The sequence below is a fragment of the Haliaeetus albicilla genome, chromosome 2 (assembly GCF_947461875.1).
Source record: "Haliaeetus albicilla chromosome 2, bHalAlb1.1, whole genome shotgun sequence".
NCBI lineage: Eukaryota > Metazoa > Chordata > Aves > Accipitriformes > Accipitridae > Haliaeetus > Haliaeetus albicilla.
The window spans coordinates 11971472-11990608 of record NC_091484.1 but is presented as its reverse complement, the minus strand read 5'-3'; the positions used below and the strand labels follow the sequence as shown (position 1 = coordinate 11990608).

Below are 19137 nucleotides of genomic sequence, written 5' to 3'. Positions count from 1 at the left end.
AAGTCACACAACAGCAGCTTACCCATGTAATGCAAGTACATTTCTTCTAGCATCTGCCTTATCCAAGTATCCTCAGCATGCTTTCTTCCTACTGCTAGAAAAGACCCAAAGACCAGTTCCAACAAAATGAAAGCCAGTTATTTAGCCTGCCATCATTCTCAAAGCCTGCAACTGTACAGAAAATACTCCCAAGTTTTTAATCGATTGAACTTTTAGAAGGACAAAAGGTAGTAAAGCTATAAAGCATCAATATTAGATTGCTAATAAATGCTATCCAAATGAACATTCAGAGAAACCAAAGATATTGAATGTTCAGTACTGGTAGACAATAAGCTGTTCACAAGACAAATGACACCTTCACAGACAGAATAAAATAAATTAGAGACTCTGATCATTGTAAAGCAGAATGTGTTTACTGTTATTGATAAGCAATAAATCACCTGCCCTTTAACAGTTCCTCCCTATAAATCACTTCCAATGAAAGAAACAGATGATTCCAGTATGCAGCCATTCTTCACCACAGTCCTGAGCTGGGAGAACAAATATACTGTGCTGAGTGATACCCATTTTTAACTGTAGTCATTCTATAGCGGTGTAGGGGAAGCAGCAGGGTGATGCAGGAGATGTAACACTGTGCACCGTGAGATACCAGCTCCAACTTCTGCAGATTCATATCAGGGCTGAGGAGCATACAGAGCTGCAGTGTGCACCAGGCATTGCACTTCCCTGGTTTGGACTCCAGCCTGCAGTGACCCATTGTGGTTGGCCTTCTTACTGCCTGGACCACAGCTGATATCCATAAGCAGACCCTGATCTGCAGGCACTGCCAGGCTGGTGTCTACCACCAGACTCAAAAATAGAATATCACCCTAATGTGATTTGACTTGCTTTGAAAGAATTAAGCTCTCTATAAACTTTTCAGTAAGAACTTCAATCTCTTGTTATCACACTAATACATTATTTGTTTAACTAGAAGGAAAAGGATTCACATTCATGATTTCACTGGAAACCAACAGCCATTTGTCCAATTGAACAAGCTGAAGACACCATTAGTCTAACACACTTTCCTTCTCTGCTGGGTTTACTTATGTATTTTAAAATCTTTGTTTCCAGTATAACGTTTCAAACTACTAAGTAAAAGCACAGAAATGAGAATGTTAATAAAAAACAGGATGTCCCAGATGAGAGCAGCATACTGAAACTTTGTCTCAATAAACAGAAAATTATATTTTTCTTTACTACTTCAAGAAAAAGAATTACACCTCCATTCAGGTAAGAGGAAGGCTCACTTTCATTTATGTTATACTTGTGAAAAAGAAAGATCTAAGCAGTAACTGTTAAAAGCTCTGGCTAGAAGTTGCTTACAGACAAACACAAAAAATACCACCGTTTCCTATCAAGTAAGTATAAATGGACATACAGTTATTCGAAGTTACTTAAAGGATGCTGCAGTTGTGATACCAACTCTTGCAGTGCAGATAATTCCAGAACTCCAAGAGATGTGAATATACTTTTAGAAAGTGGACTTTATTCAAATGTGTTTTCTTGATGTTTTGCTTCAACAGTTTGCCACACTATTGCTTTGTCTCTTATCTGAACAAATTGCATCGCAAGCGTGAAATATATTTCTATTGCTCACTCCTTTGTCCTACTGGCTTGGTGAACCATCCAACTCCTACAGCTTCCTGCTCCAAGGAGCCGCTGGCAGGACTCAGCGTAAGGAAGAGGAATACTGTCTGGAGCAAGAGCTTCTAGGCAAAACCAAAGACCACAGTAAGACATCTACAGACGCTTTTGAAACAAAGATACCTCATTTCAAAATTAGTGAATTTTAAGGAGCACAGTCCACAGAGAAGTCAGGTATCGACAGCAAGCTGCGGACCAAGCACTTTGGAAGCAACAGGCTAGACAACTGGTTACTGGAAAGAGATCTGTAGCTGTGGGATCAAACCCAGCCCTTCCTGTAACTCCGCAAAGTCCCTTCTCTGCCCATCTCTGTCTAGCAGATGGTGAGGTGGAGACAAGAACTGCTGCTTGTACATGAGGGCTCTGACTATGCAGCCCTGACAAAAGTTGCAGCTGATCAGCACCTGCATTCTTCCCCTCACTCAGAGGCAATTAACACCTCCTGCTCATCCTTCCTTCTTTTGCCCTGCAAATATTTCAGAAGCAGCAGTTCTACTGTTTGCAGGACAGTCTCCCCCAGCAGTAGAGAAACAGATGACACTGTGCACTGAAAAGTGATAAAAAGTCTGTTTTGGAACTGGGGGAAGTCACACCAATTTTTCCTGTCCAAAGAAATTCCCATCAGCGGCCGATGAGACACTTCTCAAAGGGAGCTAAAAAGATAAGCTAGTGCAGAGAATAGCACTCACAGCACGGAAACACAAGACCTGAAACACAGATTCACTCACAGCAGACTGAAGTGTGGTGAACCTGTGAGCAGAGGCCATGACAACAACCAACTTCTGCTGTCCTTCCGCAGAAAGCTGAGAAATTTGCCATGTGCACTCCTTCTACTTCTGCACACCTTGACACTCTCAAGGATATACATTAATTTTATTTTTGTAAGGAAAAAAGTTCTGCTCCAAAGTTTTTCTGCTTCAGTGAGAGAACCTGTGATGGTACACCCTCTTCTTTAAGCCAAGGAGTGAGAAGGAAAGACCCAAACTACTGGCTTGTTGGTAATTGTAGGAATAGGAAAGGTCTGATTCACCAAAGATTTAGCATATGCAAGCAAAACAAGGTCTTCCCAAAGGAAGCAGGATACTTCTTAGGAAAGAGACATAAACCTTGTTTCTGAATGTCAGCTTCCCTCCCAGAGCTGCAGCAGCAGGATGAAGATTGCCAGTGCAGAAAACGACTGTTGACGGTTGCAGTTTTCCACTGAGGTCCTGCAGTGAGTCCTTTCCTTCAAAAGCTCAGCTATCACCTGGTGTTCTTCCAGTGAAGCACAGATAGCAAGAGCAGCTGAAGCCAACGTAAAAGTGTCTGTACCAATTAAGGTCTTGACAGGCTGCTTTACACAGGCCAGGAATGGTCAGCAGGTACACAGGTGCTGGAATCAAAAAAGCCTTGGAGCAAGTGGCTTCAACTCCTTGTGTAAAGCCTACAGAAAGACTTGATGTCCTGCAGTACTCTTGCTCTAGTGTCTGTTAAAAGCTCAGGTCCTATTTGACTCCACATCCAAAACAAGCCCCTAGGATACTTAATCAGCATAGATTCACTGATATACGAAAAATTATGACTTAGACTTACAGCAAAACCTAAGCTCAACACTACAGGTATTAAAACAACAGCAGTTGCATCATGATGGCAAAATTCAAGATTGACAGGGGCACTACTGCCACTCATTTTTCATGAGTGAAGCCACACTCATGAAATAACTCATGAAATAAAACTGAAAACATTTCAGTACTGTCATAGCTACCATAAGTCATGAATGGCTGGAAGCTGCTAATTTGCTAATAAAACAGGCTTTCAATAAAATGATTAGTGATATAATACACAACATTCATGACTGGATGATCCACAAATACGTGCTACAATAGGTTTGGCAAGACTGAAGGCCTTTCAAGCAGGGGCAGAATAAAAAGAAGTGATCCCACCTTAGCCACATGCTATGTTAGAATACTGACCTGCTCAGAGCAGTTAAAAGGCTTTTAAAATAGGAATAAGCAAAGGGTTTGTTCTGTCAAAGGGCAGGAAACACTGCACAATTAGTTTTGCTGTATGTTACAGTACTACTGAAAGATTAAAGTGAAAAAATGTATGACATTGTCTAAACAAATCTTCTAGCATTATTAATTTAAGTCTGTGCAACAGTATGTGACTAATGTTCACTGGCAAAATTAAATTCAGCTACAAAAATTTTGAGATCTGATTATGGCAATTAGGAATTCTACATACAATGCAGCCTGCCCATTAACAGCCTACCCCTGCAGCATTTTCATATTAGAGTTTGTTATATTCCTCCTGAAAGGAAGAATTTTTGCCCATAATTAGTATTTTTTTCCCCCCATGTTAAATAAATCAAAATGTTCTTGAAAACATTTTTCGTAACCAAGCAGTGCTTAAATCTTTAGAGATCCTTGTTCAAACATGAGTGGGGATAAACATTAACACCATTGGGCATTGACTAATCAGTTAATAATAACTTCTACCTCAGAAGTCCAAGGCTGGAAATACACTGCTGTAAATACACTGGGTTTATACCATTTCTGGCCACAACCAGGACATAGCCAGAGCGCCACATTTGAGAGGAATGGAGTTCATCACCTTTTAGAACAGAATCTCTGGGTTTTCCGCTCTGCAGCAGATGGGGCTGACTCAATCTAACCCTTATTTAACATGACATTGCCATCATGATATAAATAGTGTCTTATTTGCCTGCTTCAGAGGAACAATGTTAGTCAAGAAAAGGTCAAATGGTTTTGCCACAGGGGAAAAGAGCAAAAATCTTTTGTAATTTAATATTGCTTTTTTTTTTTTTCCCCAAAAACCCAGGAGATTCCAGGTGCTAGTGACATAGGAAGGAGAAGAATACAGAACAGAAGACAAGGCATATTTATCTACTCTGCAGTAGCACAAAGCAATAATATTTCAATCATTTCTTAAGGCCCAGGAGAAACTAGTATTCACCCAGCACCTCAGTGATCTCATCTCTACTTGGAATCCTGCAAACTCTATAGAAAAAGTCTGCTTAAACCTACCTACTTTGACAATGCAGAAATAAGTTATAGCTGCAGGGAAGCCTAGGACAGATGTACTTGATACACCTAATGAATGTATTTTTTTCTTATTCCACAATGCTTACTGCACTGATGATTTCAATTAATAAAGCATTAATAAACATTGCTTTTACCCATAGCTAGCCATCAAATTGATCCATTTTTAGCCAAATGGGAGAAATACCCAGTTTTAAGTCTTTGAAGGCATTACACAATGTGAGGTTCCTGTTACTAACCCTCAGATAAGGACTATACAAATACCCATGTGTATTTATTAAGGTTGCTTTCAAGCATTTTTCTTATCCTACAGAAAAGAAAGTAACTCTGTTACAAAATCTGCACGCAAGACAGGCTGGTATATTCATAACGGTTGAACTAGAGAAATACATACAGCTGGGAAGGAAAATTTCTACATATTACTACGTGAAGGTGACCCAAATCCCATTTTATTGCTAGCTTTTATTGCTTCCAGCACACTGGTAATCTATGCACATGGCAATACTTCAGTACTAATGGAAATCAGTAAACAAGGTCACATGCATGTCAAACAGTTGCTTTCCACATTCTAAAAATACTTGTAGGTCCTCTTTGCTAGAATGGCACCGACCTTTCCTTGTGTCATCCATGCTGCCTGTGCTGCTCACTGGGTGTAGCCTGCACCTAAGGCTCATGGTATGCAGGGTGGAATACATCCTACTCAGTGGAAATAAGGATAATTGCTAAACTTGTTATCAACCAAATTAGAAAGTAAAATAATTACAGCAAATTTCCCCTTGGGCCATCTTCTGCAGACTACAAAAGACTTCTAAGATACTCCAAACCAGCCCATCTTTCCTCGGAAATACCACACATTGAAAAATAACTGTTTATCACTAAATTAAATTACAGCATGTAAGGTGAATGAGATAAAGTATCTGACTCGACTGGAATCACGTGTTTGGCCTAGACCCTGTGATACACATGCAGCTTGCAGGTTATTTTTGCAAAACATGTTTATGCAGTGACTTTAAGCCTTCAGGCTAAACATAACTGTAGTGCAAAGGGCTACAAGAGAGAGAATGGAACAGCTCTCCTCAGCTAGCCATCCTTTTCAGTCTAAACATGAAAATCTGAGATACAGCAGCAAAGACAACAAAATATATGTAATAGCAGTAGTCTATACAATCCGTACAAAGAGAATGAAAAGCTCCAGCTATTATTCCAGACTTAAAGTAAAGCATTTCCTCAAGTCGTGACTAGGAAAGGGATTTCGCTTTCCACACTGCTTTGTGAAGGTGGAGTGAATCTCACCAACTACTGAATGCAGCGTGACAACCTAAACCATGGGCAACATGAACAGACATCGTAAGGGTGCACAATGCACTTAAAGCAAGAAGTGCTTGCAGTGAAGCATCATTGAAAGAAAATGCAGTGGAGGGAATGGTGTTCAGCAGAGCGTTCATCTTCTGGCATTTTGAACTCAAACCAGAAATTTTCCATCCTCACAAAAAATTACATCAAATTTATGAATAGGAGAGCTTTCTTTGGACTTTTGAAAAGTTCCTGAAAATTCTGAGCGTGTGAACCTTAGTTAGGAAGACTGAAACTGAGGGCTTGAAAGAGAAATGAAGACAAGCTCAACATTTATATAATAAAACAAAACCCAGTGCCAAAGCTTGAGAAAAAACAAGGAAATTCAATGGTTCTAACACTGTTCTTTGTCAAACACTACACATCAAGGATTTGCATTTCCTAACTGCCATCTGGAATTCTATTCTTTTATTTTAAATGCATAATGGGGAAGTAAAGCAAGATAGCTTGTACCTTCATGTCCTCAGGCTTTTTTGTTTGTTTGTTTGCTTTTAAACAAGGAAACTATACAGATAATGACTGGTTATGATTACTGAGAAATACCTAAAGAAAATGAGTTTTTCAAAATGCCCCATCCAAATGCATTAGCAATTAGAATCTCCTCAAGTTTCCATTAGTCTGTCAAAACAAGAAATAATCTTATAGCAGCTCTGACTAAAAATCTTACAGATTGTCACAACGATTGAATTTCAAAGTATAGACTTACAAATTCGTAGTCTCCATCCTGTGGTACTTTCCAATCAGATGAATTTTTTGTCTGGCCAGACACATTCTTCCCAAAGCTATTGATTTGATTCTCCTTCTCCTTCTGCTCAAAATATTCAAGGAATGACGGTTTGGCTGGCTGCATCGTTTCATCCCTCCCTGGAAATATTAAAAATAAAAAAAACAGTTTTGAAAAATATATTTTCAGTTATACAGCCTTACATCATGCCCAAAAGTGATTTTATTTTTTTAGCACACACTAAATCACGTAGTACTGCTAAAGTACTTGCTAAAGTACTGGTTTTTCAGCAGCTTTTCAATCATAAAACTGGCTGTACAGTGAGAAAACCGGAGAAGGGATGCTTAAAGCCCACCACACAAGTGATTACAATGCTGGAGGCCTTGGCCTCTAGACCTGCAATCCAATCCATCAAAACACACTACCAGGTAACCAAGCTTCATGCGCTGAATGCTAGAACTAAACTGCTACCAACTAGAGAGGTTGGATTCTTTTTTCATCCCAGTGAGGTTGCATGCACTGCAAAATACACAAAGTTTCAAAACTAAATAGTGTTGTTTTACAAGCAGAAACTCATTTTTATATTATGAATGGAACAGTACAAAAAGCAAGGCTTTCAAAGACCACAGCTACCATACAAATATCACATAACTTGGGTAGAAGTAGTCAAGTTCTAAATTTCTTGGGCAGAAAGGATTAACCAGTTTGCAAAGCTTTTTTTTCTTTTCATAAACAGTCAGTTAGTAAGTTGTCAAGTTTACTGTCCTAGTTTTCTTTTTGTAAGTTAATTCCTCTGAACACACTTTCTTAGTGGATTACTTGAATAAGCCAGATATATAGATTAACCATTCAATTCTAGACCGCATTTAAGAAACTTGGGGTAATAAGAAATGGGCAAGGGTACAAAGAGAGACAGAGGGGTCAAAATAACCCCCTAAATATGAATACTTTGATTTGTAAGAGCAGGTCTCATAAGCCTCCCAAGCATCATTCTTGATAACAAAAAATCCACACATACTGATAGAAGAAAGGATATAGCCAAGAACACAAAGCTTTAGCACAACTAGGTTTACATTATTCTCATTTGTCTAAGTTATTCTTTAGAACAACCAAAAGTTAAATGAAAAGGAGGAATGCTGCTGATCCATTAAGAGCAACGAGCTAGTAAAACTACATTGTCACAGGGTGCCCAGATACGTTGCATAGCTGGTGGCATTAGGGATACGAGCACTAATGTATCCCTTCTTCCTTTAACCATCACACCATCCGAACCCCTGCTCATGTGATTTAAGTACCATTACATGCAAATAAATCTAGCAATCCATTCAGCAAACAGGTTTCCATCACTGAAGGAAGAAACGCAGGGTCACAAGTTCCCAGATCAAAGCAGATCCCCAGTGCTGTTTGGAGAGAGAGGAGGTGGGGTCCATGAACAGAAGGCAGCTTCAGCTGTAGGGTGATGACAACGCAATAGGGAAGGAAGTGATGAAAAGTGAAAGGATGAAAATACTGATTCCTAGCACAGACAGCATAAAAGCCAATACAGGAAGAAAACACAAAATTTATCTTCACAGCAAGTCAAGATCAAAAGACTTTCAGTATCTCCAAAGGAAGATTTCTTTACTAGCGGAACTAGTACAGCATCAGATGCTGCCTGGACTACTCACAGTTAAAACTGGCCTGTCCTCTGAGTTACAGTGCAGCTAATAACTTGTAAAGAGTTGCAATCTAAATGAAGAGGCAGGCTTGCACAGCAAACATGCTTCAACAGGGCTGCACCACAAGACCGTGACAGCTGCAAACACAGCTAAAGACTATTCGCAGCTTAATGCCATTGTACTGCTCACCATGATAAAATGCTTCACAAAGACCTGTGAGCATAATGGAAGTAAGCACTGTAACAATACCTAGTAAAATGTTTTTGTTCTGATAAAATATGGTTCTCTAGGCACTGAAGTAGGTTACTCATACTTGAAACATATGTTTTAGGCAATGCAGAAACCATCCTTTTCAGAAAGCAGGATTAGAACTAGAGTTAACAGAAAATGGCATCAGAATAGCCTAATTCTGGACTGTGGAAGTAAGTTCACTGTTGAATGCCATACATTTGAAATAATCTGTCATGCAGGCAATCAACCAGAAGTTCAGAGCTTCAGACAAGCACATGGGTGGAGCCGTCCTTTGATGGGTTTGCGGGGCCTGCGTAACACTGACTCTTCCACAAGTTTGTCCAGAAGGCAGGCTGTCACAAGACAGTCCTCACTAAGGACATTCAGCAGTGCTTTCCTCTTGAAACAATATTAGCTACTCTGGAAACCCATTAAGATTTAATCACCAAATATTATTCTTGCACATAAAATTGCCATCCAGTGATCCAGAACTTCCCTGGTAGACACTGTCTGATCATCAGACAAGTGTATGAATTCCTTGGTCAGCTATGAGATACTTTAGGAAGTTATTTGTCTACAGACATGTTTAAATACAGAACAAATTTCCACAAAGTATGAGAAACTTGGCAGAATATTTGGGTTGTGATACTGAGAGAAGTGTGGTTCTACACAGCCTGAAATGTCATGCATTTTGAAAAAGCACTGCATCGTACTGCCTCTCCAGGGTCAGCTAAAAGCTCAACATGAACTGAAGTGCTCATACTTTTGCACCATGACAACTAGAGCAAAGACAAATTATTCTAACCCTGGCAGTAGTTCCCCCTCTTTTAAAAACAAAACCAAAAAACTCATCATACAGAATTAGATCAAGAAAGACACCTTCAGACAGGCTGCGTGAAGGTCAGTCAGGGAAGAGACACGTCTGCAAAGTAGAAAACAGATTTGCTGTTGGGAATAATTACTGAAATACAATAGCAATCCAATTACAGCTAAGTGATAAAACATTTATTTAGAATGAAGTAAATACACCCCTTGTATTCTGCTGCAGTACAGCCTGTTTGAAGCAGGAGGCAAGTTGTTATGCCCCATCATGGCAATGTTTAACACCAACAAATTTTGTAGAAATAGAATTCAGAACTACCTAGGCTAATCTATACACAGCTTACTAGTAGCCAGCGTAGGTCTCAGTAATTCAGGCTTCCTAAGGGAACAAAAAAACAAAAAAACAAACAAACAAACAAAAAAAAATCTAAATCAAGCTTGTGCTCTATGTTTTGAAAACAATTGTTTGCAGCACAGGAGACTTTGAAACCAAGTGTTTCACTCCAGTGACACTGGCTTATTCAGTTCTTTTCTATTTTATTTTTTTTTAAAGACTGTTAGCTCATACCAGAGCTTAATTCAGAGTGTCACTTAAAATAATCATGCTCATTTCCCCACATCTTGTATTTTACCAAGAACTGCAATATCTGTAAACGACTAGTTACATCTACTGAACAAGAACCTATTGTAGCATCACTGAATTATTGAAAGGCACATCCAAAGCCAAGCTTTATTTAATAAAACTTCTGTTTTCATGCAGAAATGAAAGCAACAAAGAAAGCACATGAAGTGGTGGGGGTAGTTTATAATCCCGAAGAGTACAACTAGATTTTCAGCCCCAGCAGTACAAGTGACCAAAAAGCTGGGGGGCTGCAGCACAAGGCTGCCAGGACACCGAAGGGGTCTCTGCCATGCTGAGAGGGTGGGAGGGAAGGGGGTTTGTTCAGCCTGGGAAGGGCAGGAGAGGCTCTAGCTGCGGTCTCCCACTCCAGCAGGCCATCATAGCCCCACTCTCCCTCGTGAAAGGATGCGAGGAAGAGTCTGAACTGCAGCAAGGGAGCAACTCTGCTGAACATAAGGAAGAAAGTTTTCACAACAAGGATGGTTGTGCAACGGAGCAGGGCTGGAACGATTGTGCAAGGCCCTGAGCAACCGGATCTGACATTGCACTTGGTCCCAGCCATTGCACAGGGAACCAGACTGATGACTCCCAGAGGTCCTCCCTGCCAAGCCAAGCTCGTCTGCGACTCATGCCCTTCACACCCACTGTCAGACACCTCTAACCTTGCAGTCACCTCGGGCCTTTCAAACACATGCAACATTTAGTCATCAATTTTAGGACATTTCTACACATCAACATGTAACACTGCATCTTTATTTAGCATTGATTTGGTTTTTGTTTAAACTGCTAAAAATTGAGATTGCTAACTGACAAACGAAAAATGGAAAAAAAAAAGATAATATAAAACGAAAAATAGCCAGAATACAGATCTAAGATGTCTGAAATTTTAGTTGCTGCTATGATCTACTAGGGGTGTGTATGCAGCAAGACTGACAGAAACCCTCCTGGAGACAGACAGACATTACACCAAATAAATTATCATCCCAGCATGACTGGATTCTTTTCGTCAATCTTGGCACTTAACAGCAGTGTCATCTTTCCAAAAATGATCTGCTATTAATTCAACACAAGAGTCACACCGCTATATCTTTAAGATTTTGATAAAAGGCAGCTGAAGACAAAAATCAATCACTGCTATTTGCAGAAGCAGACGCTGCTGAAAGATGACAGTGCACTAAACGTGTCTGTGCCAAAAAGCATTTAATTTTCTAGTTTTATAGGGTTAGACTAAAATATGAACATTTGACAGAAAGTGAGATCACAACTGTGACAGAGAAGAGCCTTTTATGAGAAGGTCACCCTGTGGTGACAAGAAAGGCTTCACCATGCATTTATTTCGGAACCTAAAGAGTTGCTTATAAGGATGAACCGCGAGAGCTCCCTGGAGTCATTAATGGTCTACCATTTAGATATTCAGTCATCTTTTAGGAGCTGTATTAATTACACAAATGGAACACCACAGCTCTGCTGGAGCCAGTCCAGCTGACTGCAGAATTACAGGTTTGGTCTAGCTGTACAGAGCCACAGGCACTGGGAGGACCCATCGTCATTCAGCCTGCCATGTGGTAAAGGGCAGAAGCCCTCCGCAAAAAAACTCACAAGTGCTGTCTGGTATAAAGGTTTAGAACATCAATATTGTTGCGTATGAAAACAGAAAAAGATGTGAAATTGGTGGGTCCAAAGGTAGACAATGCTGTAAATTGTGAACAACAAATATACCCTTAGATTTTGATTTTTAAAGGAGCAGCATGCTACGCTTACTACTGATTTCACTAATAGCGTTACCCTTTCAGCAGTGGAAAGCAAGTCCAACTGCATCTGGTACCATGCAAGCTGGGACAGTCCTTACCCAAAGCACAAACAGCCCAGACAAGCCAAAAGACAACTGACAGATACCGGCAGGGCACTGCAAAAAGCCAGCAGGGCAACATCAGCAACAGCCAGTGGCCTTAGCATACTGGATCCTCACCTCTGCCAAGCTACAGCAAGGGTAAGTTTTAAGGAAAAACTTAAGCAGTGTGCTCCCTCCCAGAAAATGTCACCTGTCTGAATACTTGAGGGAATGGAAGAGGTCAGTCTTAGTAGCTGACTGCAGCATATGGACCTCCTTACATCAAGCAAAAGATGACAAAGAAGGTGTGGAGAGCCTTCAAGCCATTTTTATTTCCATATGATGCTGCAGAGAAAGTAGAACAATAAAGAATAAACAGCATAGTCAATTAAACCAGCAAGATATTTACTTTTTTTCCCCCAGTAGTAGAGAACATCCCTGAAACCAGATCCTTCAGTATCATCTAGTCCCAGAAATCAAAGCACTCATTTTGTTGATTTTGTCAAATTAGCTCTCACAATTGAAAATTTTCAGAAGCTCATGAGCTTCAAAGGACACCTTCAAAAGCAAAGTGGGATTTACAAAGTCCTTCTATCTATCTGAACAAGCTTGCTGAGTAATGAAACTAGAATTTCTGCTTTTCTCTAAAATTATTCTTCTCTACTCAAACTTGACAGCAGAATAATCCTTGTTTTATTATTCTTTCCTCTTGAAAGAGATTGCTATTATCTACCTAGGGTGAATATTCTAGAGTCACAAAGCTTGTCATGAGAGAAAGATAACCTCAGGAACACATTTTGTGTGCCCTTTACTCAAGTCAGTTTATAAAGTTAATACTTAAAATACCTATTCTTGAAGCCACAGTGAGAGATTTCCTCCCTTATATCACAAAAATTGGAGCTAGAGTTGTGGCTGGGAACAGTCCAGGAGATCATGCTACAAATTCATCTACAAAGAAGGTAATGTAAATCAACAACAATGAAGTGATTAATTACTACATTAGCAGTATCAACCTAAAACATGATACTTGGTACACGTATATGTATTTGTCAAGGTTTCAGGAGGCTGCAATCTTTAGATACAACTGGCCTCAGCTCTGGAGAATACTTGCGTTTATGAGAATGAGGTGTCAGAAGCAACAAGACCAAAAATTTTTAAGTTGACTTAATGCTAGGAAAGTATCAACGAATGCCCTGCAGAAAGCTCAGGAAGTTGCAACCCTGTGAGCAGGAGCTCAAAACAGCTCTGCAGAGATGCAGTAAAGAGCACTCATATCAACTTTGAAGAAAGCAGAGCTATCACTGCCTTTAGTCAAGACATAATGCCAGAAAGGATGCCTTGGGACAAGCAGCATAGTCTTTTGCTATCCTATACAAGATTATATAGTCCCTTTCACAGAGTGATCAAGATCTATTGTAAAGCAATTGGCTTGCTTTGTCCTTGCTGTTGACAGGCTTGCTGTTCCCCTGAGTTATAAACCCTCTCATTTCCAGTCTGAAGTTTATGGGCAGCCAGTGTATATGCACTTGTTCTTGAGCACACCTCAGCTCTTCAGCATTTAAACCATCATCCTCTACAGTGTTCACCTTCCCTCCTTGCCCTTTTTTAATTTTTTGTTTTGTTTTTAGGAGTTGTCATATCCAATGTCATCTTTCATTTTAGTGGTCTAAATAAGCATAGACCTTTCAGTGACTTCTCACGTAACAGGCTTAGTCCCCAGTAGTCTCAGTAAGCTTCTGCCTGCTTTAGATTGAATTATGTAACTTTAAGATTGAAAATGTACACGTATTTAGGATGCACAAAACAGTGCCTGATGATTATATGCAAGCAACACTTCATTAATATTAAATTTCAAATGGAATTGCAATTTTATTTGCTTCAGGCTATTTCTTAGAGATCACAGCTGAACTTTAGCAGCTGGACAGCATAATTTGTATAGTATGAACAGGACTGAGTCATTTTATGCAGCAGAGCAGAGATGCCAATTTATTCAACCAGAGCAAAAAGTGCTCCATCATTAATGAATTCACCCCATGGCAACACAAGCTGAGATTTCCTCACATTAAAAGCAGACCACATAACACTTCATATCTATTGAAGCTTATGAGGACAAGTCTTCCCATAATTATGGCCTATCTCAGACTAAATCAAAGCAGAACATACCTGACAGGTCCTGCTATTAAGGAGCTCCTAAATGACCATAAAAATCAAATCCTAACCAATCTCTTTTAATGAATATAAGACATCAAAGTTACCTAAGGAGAAGAGTACCAACACTCATCAAAAGCTGTGGTATATACAAGGGAGGACTTTCTGAAAGAGGAGGAAATCCTCACAGTAATGAAAGCTGTTTAAGACCAGGTTACCTCCTTTTGGATCTTTTACATAAAAATTCAGAAAAGATTATAAATATATAGCAGCTTTCTTCCTCCATCACAAATTTTCCTCCATTTTTCAATTTTCATGTCAAGTGGACACCTTATGCCTTTTACCTCATTAGCTGAATTGCCAATTTAGTCCAGTAACCACAGTATGCGACACAGGCAGCGAGATACGAAGATGCATCAAGCAAGAAGTGAACATTTCATATCCTGCATCATCTGGCTCAGGTTCTGATGAGTCTTAATGAGAAGCAACCAGGGATGCAGTCTTCAAGTCCAGCATGCTGTGAGGAACAGCTCAGGCTCCCCCAGTGGCATATAACCACATAAGCATTTGCTAACACCCTTTCTATTCATAACCCGGAAACTCATTTGCTTATCTAGAGAGAATACAAAACAAGGCAATGAACACTTTTTTCCTGAAGCTTGAAAATCTGCTGGTAAAAATAAATTTGGTTTTAAACTTCTGCAATTAAGGAATTTAAGAGTTTATAGTTTTCCTCATTCCTGCTCAGGAGAAAAGCTTTCTCCAGGTTTTATTTTGATCCAGTAGGAAGTGAATGTATTCTTAGAAGAGACAGGTAGGTTACAGTTTGTCTGTAAGTGCAAATATATGCATGCATGCGGGACGGAGATACACTTACTAAGTGATTTTCTACTACTCTGTCTCTTGATTGAGTCTCCTGAAACATACTGCCTCCTGTATGCTAGCTATTCAGGACTCTGTTAGTCATACTTCCCATCTTCCTCAAGGCAATGCTTCTGTCCAAGAAAAAAAAAAAAAAAATACCCCTACTTTCCATCCCCCATCATCACAAATGCAGGAGTTCTTAATAATAAAGTGTTAGGAACAACAAAAATACCTGTGTTAAACACATACATCTCTTTTTCCAATTTCAATGTCTCTGAAAATATAAACAGATTATTAACTTTGTCTTAGCATTAAAGCTTTGTCAAAGCTTTGTCAGGACAACCAAAGGTGGACAGGCATCCAACTTAGATCCCAAACTTAACTTTTCTTCATGCTTCATTCCGCACAGAACCACTACTTCAACTGCTAGCCCACTGCACAGATGTCCACTAGCCTACCACTATTCAAGCAGAAAAAACAAAACCCACAGCAAAACCCCCACAACAAAATCACAGCCTATAAAACTCCTCCCATTGCTCAAAAATAGTGTCTGCATATGTGCACAACTTGATATTCTTAAACAAACTGTGCTGGCCACTGTTTATGTCAAGTTTGCCAGCAAGGCTGCTATTAAGATAAAAGTCAAAAAGTAACACAACTGGAAGACTTATCTGTGAAGACTTGTATTCTCCACACCTCAAGAGTGGCAGTGCAATGCTTCTTACAGTTTGAGAAGAATTTAATCAATGTAGGTATTTCTATAAACAGTGTTATTTAAATGAATAACGCTAAGAGTGTTTTATGGTCCAATTATGCCTAAATGGACCAATTTATTTTGAACACAGAACTGTACCACTGGACCTTAATAACACTAAGTAGTCGGAAGCTGCTTATGAAGAGCTATTGTCTATGGAGAAAACCAGAGGCAAAACACATCCAAATAGCTTTGACGCACACATGATGTAAATCCCGGCAAGATGCGGAGCTATTCTCTACAGTACCTGCATCAGCTATTTGGATAACATGCATCCGCACTTTTTGGATAACTACTGATATCACACCACCTATAGCTACACCTCAGCTACATACCAGTAATACTTTATTAAATTATAATATTAATGCAGTCACATAAACCTTCTGCCATCCATATTCATTCTGCTGTTCACATTACAGCTTTTACAGTCATTGCTTCACATGAAAAATCACAGGTTCATTAGTGGGGGAAAAAAAGTTTCCCGAGTCTTGGCAGTAACACTTCTCTGGTTCAGGTTTAAGTGTCACCCACTGGATGTCTCACAAAGGCACCAAGACTAACAAGCTTACTCTGAATTATTTTTCTAATAGCTAATTGCCAAGTTTGCATCTTAGCTCATTTAATCTGCTAGTGAAACTCAATCTCCCCTCAAAAGGGGAAGTTTGTTTTTAAAAGGACACAACCATGCTTAGCAGTGCGCGCATGGTAAAAGCATAACAAAACCCAAACCACGCCTAACTATATTATAAGAATGAAGCCTACAATTTTTTATTTTACACATTCACCAGCTATTAAAATTTTTTACCTGCACATTACATTATCAAGGTAGAGGCAACAGCGTTATTAGAGCTTCTGGTCTACCTCTGCCCCAGATGCTCTACTGAATGTGTGCCACATTAACAAAAACCCCACACCCACAATTCTTCCACCAACTCCAGATCTCTCATTCATTTTGACCCAAAAACCAGACAGCCCAACTCACGCCACTGTTGGCAGTTCTACATTCTCCAGTGTCATTTTATTTGGTGCTTAAACAAGCAAGAGGCACTTTAACATAGGAAATAGGACAGATTATAGTACTAGACAAACTAGATCCTATTTCACTTGGATCTGATTGTATTGCAGTGTCCAAGGAAGGCAATATGTTTATCTGCTTTATTATAAAATTATGTTCCACTCTTTAAATCGAAGAGACAAACTCATGCCAAGTTTCCACTTTCTAAAGACCTACAGCAAATAAAGCAGAAAAAGCAAAAAAATAGACTGAAAAATGCTGCACTGTTTACTAGCACTATATATTCTCTCATAGAAAAATTTTTAAAAGATTATTTCAGACATATTAACAGTTCAAAAGTTATTCCAGCTCTCAAGCACAATGGAAATGTCTGTTATTACAAATCATTGTTCATCTATAGTTCTTCAGCAACTTCCAAAGTTTTCCTGGAATAGTTTAACTGCAATCCATAAGTAATCTGTTAGCAATCGATTTATAAGTAAAACGTGTCACAGCACAGTTTAGTATCTGTGGTTTCAGGCAATCACTTGAGTGCTTTCAAAATGCATAACAGAATATCATAGTGACATTTTTAATGCTGCCTGAGTATTTATATTGAATGCCCAGAAAAAAGCCAAGCAAATGAAAGAATTTAAGCAAACAGAATTACAGCTCAATTGACTACAAAACAAAACCTCCCCTACAATGTAAAATACTGGAATTTAAAAATGCTTTTCCTCTGAGCCTGAAAAGTCATGAAACGATCTACGCAAGAATCACTTTCAAGGTTATTGGAAGTTGTTTGCTGGAGATTTTGAAGACAATCTTACCTAAAGCATCGTATTTCAATGTCCTATAAACACTTTTTTAGATTAAAAAGAAAGAAAACCAAACCAAAAACTGGTGAATACACAGACTTAGTTTTTTAAATTAGAAGTAAGGGCTAGGACACAAGCTCAGAAGCCTGCAGTTAAAAAGCCCAAGACACCTAGGGAAGCTAAATTCTCCTACTAATGCCATGCAAGAAAAATCAGAACTTTTTTATTGACTTAAAACAGGTTTTATTGTGAGTCATAACACAAGCTGCCAAATGAAGTATAGACATCTTTAAAAATATGAATCAATGAAGCTTCTTCAAACTCAGTGGTTTCCAAACAGCATTATTACATTTATATTTAAGATTACAAAAAGACCTTGCTCCAGAGAGTTCTGCAGCAGACCAATGAGCTTTACAGCTAAATCAATTTAACTGAATGTTATGAGAACATGAATATGGAAACAGCAAGCTGGAAAACAGAGCTATACACAATTCACATGAAGGGTAAGCCGCTCAAAGACACTGCCTTGCAGTGCGTCCAAGAAGCAAACACAACTGTTCTGTGCAGCAGCCAGAATTTCAGAATTATGCTACCTGGTAAGGAGGAGAATAACGTGTTAAGGAAAAGTTAAGTTTTAGTCTGGTACAATAATTGTTATTAACATCAGATTTCTTGGAATCAAGGTACAAGTTATTAAAATGCAGCACAACCTGCAGCAGAGAGTGCTGAGTGCAGCTCTGTTTCACTAGATACTACTGTGTGAAACCTATCGACATGAAAGCAGTACCAGTGCCAACCACCACTTGCACCCAGGATCTCAAAATGCTTTCTCCAGAAGGCAGAGCTGCTCAAGCACTTCTGCCGCATACTCAGCTTTGAATACTGTTACACAGCTGCAGTTGAAGAACAAAGCGTTTTTAAGAAGTCTGAAGTCTAAGGGGGGGTTAAAAGACAAACTCGACTTCTAGTCACAGAGATCTAGAGCTCCTAAGAGCTTGTTCTGGAGCTCCCTCTTGAGGTTAGAAACTACACTATATTAAGGACACTGCTATATCCTCATAACTGATTTTACTCAAAATGAGAGTATGTCCTTGCAAAAGAGGTATTATCAAAGGCATTGCCTCAAAACTCCGTACACTACTTCATAGAGAGCTTTCGATGCTTTTGAGTTACAAGCGCTGCAAGGTTAAAAAGATTGTGAGAAGATAAGCAGGAAGATAAACACAGGAAGATAAACTGAAGAGGCACTTTACTTATGCACCTTTAGTAGCCAGTGCAGGAGCACCCCAGACAGTAAAACCTCCGTTATTGTGAATCATGAATTGGAACAATACACACTGATGATGAGAAACTAACCACGTTGTCTAGAACGTCTAGAATTTGTAAAGAAACTGCAACTTCACTAGGTTTATTTACGGCTGTTAACACATCCCACTCTTTGGGTGACCTTTTAGTACTGTAAGCATCCACCTGTCCCCTTGCTAGAGCTACCTTGTTCCACAAAACCCAATGGCATTACTCCATCATCTTTGTTGCCACAAGCTGCTACATGGGCCGACACCTCTGTTTTTTTAATGTGCTAAATCAGTGT

General features: G+C 39.3%; 1 protein-coding gene across 2 annotated transcripts in view; it reads right to left on the bottom strand.

Moving 5' to 3' along the window:
• Positions 1-19137, bottom strand: part of STK4 (serine/threonine kinase 4) — a 49215-nt gene that overhangs the window by 16990 nt on the left and 13088 nt on the right. For both annotated transcript variants that reach the window (XM_069806551.1, XM_069806558.1), the window contains one exon: positions 6787-6944. In XM_069806551.1, coding sequence (XP_069662652.1) covers positions 6787-6944 — 158 coding nt within the window. The remainder of the gene's footprint in view (positions 1-6786; positions 6945-19137) is intronic.